A 5832-nucleotide genomic window follows, 5' to 3' on the forward strand; every position below is an offset into this window, starting at 1 on the left:
TGCTGCTTCTGCAGGAAGTTCCAAACCCTAAATAGGCAAAGCATATGCAGCCCTGCTGCTTTTGTGCCCAGACCCTCGCTGCCTTTGCCCCTAGTTTTTAAAATCCTACGACTGCACAAGAACTACAAGGCCCTGGCTGGGTGAGGGCCATGTGACTCCTCTGTACTTTGAACTCAGATAAACTTCTTACTGAATGAAGTCATGTGTGAAATGCTTCCAACAGAGATTATTTTGAACCAAACCGTACTAAGAAGTGCTACAGAATTTCAACACTCATATTTCAGCAACAAAAAAAGGAACCATTCTTGTACAGGAGTGCGGTGCTCAGGGGGGAAGCAGCAGATCCCCCACATAAACAGAACTACGTTGGTGTGAGACTATGGAAGCAGAGCATATTTCAGTCATTGAAGAAAAAAATGCTCATACTTCCGTATAATCACACTCCAGAAAAACAGCTTTGGCCTAATCCTGATTTAGTCTTGAATCAATGTGTGCGACTTTACTTCCAGAAGACATCTTCATAAATCAAGGAATCCCAAGTTTACAATGGTTACACCAGTAAACGATCACTGAATTCCAAGCTGGCCGCACTGGGATGGGTCAGCATCTCTGTATACTGAAGCAATCCCAGATTTTAGCTAATATTTGGACAAAAAAATAGCAGGGCCCTCGTTGCGCCTTTTTTCCCTAGGAGCAGAACATATGGCTTGTCTCCTGGCTACCTTCCAACCTCAGTAATTGCATTCTGACCACATAAGTTTCCCCTGTGATTTTAACTGGATACAGCATTCCTCTCTGGTTCCTCCTGTGAACGTTGATGCTGCATTGTGGAGCGCTATTAAACAGCTACTGCCCTCTGCCCCAGAGACGGCTGTGTTTTAGTAATAAGTGAAACTACTTTTTTAATGATAATTATATCCTTATCTCCCCGTTACGTTTCTGGAGGGGACAGGGGTGTCTTTCATTCCTTAACATATGTTTTGAGTTCCTGGTTGTATCCACTCCACAGGATCCTCTGCATCAGATCACGGCAATTACACTGATAGATGGAGATGGTACTTTTCCTATCAGCCTGACTTATGGTTAAATGTTTAAAATTTAGCATTCCTTCTGAGAACGTGGAACAGCCTATTGGCTCACAAAGTGCTGCAGGGAAGCACTGGGAAAGCCATCTCAGAAACAACTACAGAGCAAAATAAGATGTAGAGCAGGCAAAATTCTTCTTTCACAGAACTAAGGGCTGCAAACAGTGAAGTCAAGAGCTCCCAACAGGCAGGAGTTGTTTGGAGTACCTGCATTTTTTATTTCCCAGCCCGAAACCACGTCAATTTCAAATTTCAGACTTATCTAAACTATGAACTGCAGCACCTCCTACTTCTGCAGATACATCAGGATCACTGTGACAGATCAGGCACCTGAAAGCCAGGAGCCACTTACACAGTTGCTCCTGCACAGGATCTAAGTAACGCTAAACAGCAGAAATACCACAGAGAAAGCCATTTGCACCAGCCTATATTTTAACCTTTTGGTCAGATTTATAAACTATTTTGAAGATGACTAATGCTAAGGAACCGTTCAATATTTTTAAATATAATTGTGAGTGGAAACAGCATTTTTTCTGCATGACAGCTGAGTGACGTGTGCTCCCATCAGCTGCTTAATGCACATGCACATGTATGGACACACACATCCACACGTACGGGCACCCATCCATCAGTTAAAACGATTTGTGAGCTGCAGCTCACACAGGAATGCACTCGGTCCTGCGAGCACCGTCTCAACCAACCCAGCAAATGGGGTACTGTGGGATCTGAGTGCCACCAGTAAGGATGCAGCGCTATGAGGTGAAAGATGGAAAGATTGCTAGGTCTGGATCTGGCCAAATCACCAAGTAATAGAGAGAGATGTAAAATTTTAGCTCAGAGAGACCTTAGGTCAGAGGTGGGATTCCTTTAAACGCAATGAAACGGAGTTAACAAGCCCTGAGTTCGATCCACCTCTGGTGAGCAACGTTGCCACCGTGCGGCCACCCAGCTCCGCCGGCAGGGACAGGGAATGGGAGCCCTGCCACAGCCGTGCCGCTTTCTGAAGGGAGGCGACCTCCAGGAGAGCTGCAGAGGTGGTCTCGTAACGCCCCTCCACGACGAAAAACACTCCCTTCTTCAGTCCTGCTCTTTGTATTCATGGAATCATAGAATCGTTTGAGCTAGAAGGGTCTTTTAAAGGCCATCTGCTGCAACCCCATCCCGCACTGAGCAGGGACACCCACAGCTCCATCAGTGCTCACAGCCCATCCAGCCTGACTTTGGCTGTCTGCAGGGATGGGGCACCCACACCTCTCTGGGCAGCCTGTGCCACCGCCCTTATCATAAAAACTTCTCCCTTATATCCAGTCTAAACCTCCCCTCTTATAGTTTGAAACCATTTCCCCTTGTCCTATCACAACAGACCCTGCTGAAGTGTTTATTCCCTCCTTTCTTACAGCCCCTCTTTTAGATACTGACAGGCTGCTCTCGGGCCTCCCCACAGCCTTCTCCTCCCCATGCTGCACAGCCCTGGCTCTCAGCCTGTCCTCACGGGGAGGTGTTCCATCCCTTGGGTCATTTCTGTGGGCTTCCTCTGAACAAATATTAGGCAGCAAATACACTTTTTAAATTTTCTGGGATACGTTCACCCTTGCCATGATTACACTGCAGTGCACAGTCATCATCGGCATCAAAAATTGTACAGAGACATCAACAATGACAAATGTAGCATTCTTGATGTCAGGAAGCCAATCTTTAGAAGTAATCTGAATGAGAACAGAACAATGGCCCGGATCAGGAAAGAGCCCCAGCACAGGAAAACAGATGGGTGTTGGCATAGAGTCAGGAGTGGAAAAGAAAGCAAATGAATCATTAGTAATTTAAGAAGAAAATGAAATAGTGACAGAGGACAACACAGTGTGGAATGCAGAAGCAAGCTGTAATAAATAAAATATGCAGATGGAAAAAAATGTAAATCCAGAAAAGTAGCGACAGAATTAAACTGAATCCAAGGATGGTGAGTGACTCAGTTCAAGTGGCAGGGAGGAAAATCAATCGTCTGCCTCAAAAGCTGCCCATCCACGTGACACTCAGGTCTGCACTCATATGGAGCCCTGCCCATGCAAAGCAAACACCTGCAGCTTGCTCACGGAACAGCCTGCTGTTTGCTTCAGTTACAAGGCATAAATGCAGGACAATGCTGCTGCCTTCAAATGAAAGCAGAAGTAAAATAGGAGCTCTCTGCTCACCTGCACAACAGGCAGGAACACACAGAAATAAGTGACCTAGAATCAAATTTAGTAACATATTCATTAGAACAACATCCATCCCGCAGCTGTAAAAATCTTGTATCAAAGCAGCACTAAAGAAACAAAGGAAGCTTACTAAACCAGGAAACAAATCTTGACAGGCAAAGAACAGCAGCTTAACCACCACAGGTGGCTGGAGGTAGGAAAGAAAATCCTGTTTGTATTCCCGTCTCGTAGCACCGGGCACCTGTACACAGCCAAAGGAACCTGCCTGCTGTCCCTAGCACAAGTGGAGCAAAGGCACCACCTTTGGGAAAGATCCTTCTGCAGCTGAGCTGCCAAACCACAGCAAGAAGCAGTGACTTTCTTTTTCATCAAGCAGCTTGGACAAGAAAGCTTGCAATATTCACTGGTGTGGAAACTCTGAACCATCATCCTTAAAAGCCAGTGAAGGAAATAAGATATTTACCGTAAGATTTTTACTACAGCCCTGAGCTGGAGCTGCCGAGATGGTAATTATAGCTTTATTCTTTTTCCTTTGGTTGATATTTATTTGTTCATTCTGCCAGATTGCAAAAAACTCACCTGCTAACTCTGGAAAAGTAGGGCTGTTTTTATCATGCAGCCTCTCCTGTCTGGGGTAAGAGGGCAGAAGCCAGATAAATATTTTTGCCTCGTGTTTTTAGCAAAAAGGCTGGTTTGTAAACTCAGAATGGCTTTCAGGCAGTAAGAAAGCTTTGTTCTCTGCGTTATGGATCAACATTCCAATCCAGGCTACGAGTTTCAGTACATTTTGGAAGAGGCTATCTACTGTTATTTTTGCACCTTATGTGGAAAGGCAATCAAAGGATTAAATTGCAATACTACTTTCACTTTTTTATCCAGGATTGTCAGCTCCACAGCACATAACCAGGGAGAATTCTAACAGAACATGAACCCAGGAGAGAAAATTTTCCAAGAATATCTGACAAACCAGGGGACTGTGGTAAAGCCCTATCGCTGGCAGACGCAGAGCCAAACCTGTTCTAAGTGTCCCTATCACATACGGACAGGTGAAGAAGCAAGAGTTCCTTACGCAGAGTTTCTCAGGGCCTTTGGATTCCCATGCAGAAGCACAGCACATGCACAAACGCACCACCTTCTCTTCTATGAACTGAGGAGCTTCTCTGGCACCGTAGTCCAAAAAGGCCACGCCAGCAGCTGTGTTGAACAGGACAGCCACCCGGAATCCATGCTGTTTGAGGCAGACGGTTATCTGGATGCAGTGATACGTGCCTACGGAAACACTGGCTGCATCACCCTCTATTCAAATTACTCTCCTTGTAACGAGGCTTACCACTGCTGCATAAGTAAAATCTACAACTTCTTGCTGAAGCACCCAGAAACCACGCTCTGCCTCTACTTCTCCCAGCCTTACCACATCGAGGACAGCTTCCCCACGGCCGCTTGGAACCGCCAAGCCCTGCGCAGCCTGGCCAGCCTGTGGCCATGGGTCACACTACAACCACTGCCCATGGGGACTCGGTGTCACCTCCTCTCCAACTTCGTGTATGGCATCCCGGGGTCAACGCTTCAGCATCCAGCTTCACCACCAGGAACCGTATCAGATGGACAGAATCCACACCAAATTAACAACTTAAGAGGAGTGAAAACCTATTGTAGGAAAGCATTTCCACAAACAACACACAAAGAGCCTGCTGTGCAGCAAAACCCAAAGGCTTTTTCTTTTTCTCGCCCTGCCTTCCAGCAACCTTTACCAGCGAAAAAGGGCAGTCTACCACATCCTGTGTCTCAAAGACACTCGGTGCTTTTTCCAGGCTTGTTTCTGCCCTCCCAGAGGGAACGTCTCCACCCCAGACCTATAAATATTGTAAGGCATTTAAAAATGCCAAAGGAGTTAATTAATATAAGTCGTAATCCTGAAGCGCTGTCGGCCAGCAGGAACTGACAGCAAAGGTGACAGAACCTGAACCACCTCCAGGCTGTAAAACCAAGAGTACGAGCAGCCAAAAACCCCACCCTGATATTGCTTCTGATGAATGTTAATCCAGGGAGCAACTGTGGAACTTGAAAAATAACTGATTGTGAGGATAACGGTACGAGTGCTGTGTTCAGTTCTGGGCAAGGAAGACGCTGAGCTTCTGGAGTGCGTCCAGAGAACGGCAGGGAGCTGTGCGGGGTGCGATAGGGAGAAGCTGAGGGAACGGGATGGGGCGGCGTGGTGGAGAGGAGCTCAGGGGAGACTTCATTGCTTTTTCCCACTGTCTGAAAGGAGGCTGTGGTGAGGTGGAGTCAGCCTCTGCTCCCGGGTAACAGAGTAAGAATCGATGGCCTGAAGCTGCACCGAGGGAGGTTCAGGTTGGGTACGAGGAGCGGTGACACAGTGGCATGGGTTGCCCGGGGAGCTGCGGGTAGCTAAGCAGCGCTCCTCCCACGGCTGAGGGAGCGGCGCTCGCCCCGTCACCACAGAAACGGCGCGCGGGCGGCGGGAAGGGCGCGCCGGGCTGACCAATGGCCGCTCGCCTCACCCCGAGCTGTCTTCTCGCGTCGCGAGAGCG

General features: G+C 47.6%; 1 protein-coding gene across 1 annotated transcript; it reads left to right on the forward strand.

The window, feature by feature from the left end:
• Positions 1–2534: 2534 nt before the first annotated feature.
• Positions 2535–5826, forward strand: APOBEC4 (apolipoprotein B mRNA editing enzyme catalytic polypeptide like 4). The gene has a single exon (XM_031554849.1). The coding sequence runs from the start codon at positions 4206–4208 to the stop codon at positions 5220–5222; it is 1017 nt and encodes a 338-aa protein (XP_031410709.1). The 5' UTR covers positions 2535–4205; the 3' UTR covers positions 5223–5826.
• The last annotated feature ends 6 nt before the right edge of the window (positions 5827–5832 follow it).

This window comes from Meleagris gallopavo, chromosome 10 (genome assembly GCF_000146605.3).
Source record: "Meleagris gallopavo isolate NT-WF06-2002-E0010 breed Aviagen turkey brand Nicholas breeding stock chromosome 10, Turkey_5.1, whole genome shotgun sequence".
NCBI lineage: Eukaryota > Metazoa > Chordata > Aves > Galliformes > Phasianidae > Meleagris > Meleagris gallopavo.

What these genes read in the sequence shown, in the direction of transcription:
- APOBEC4 (XM_031554849.1), top strand. Translation starts at nt 4,206, where the DNA reads ATGAACCCAGGAGAGAAAATTTTCCAAGAATATCTGACAAACCAGGGG.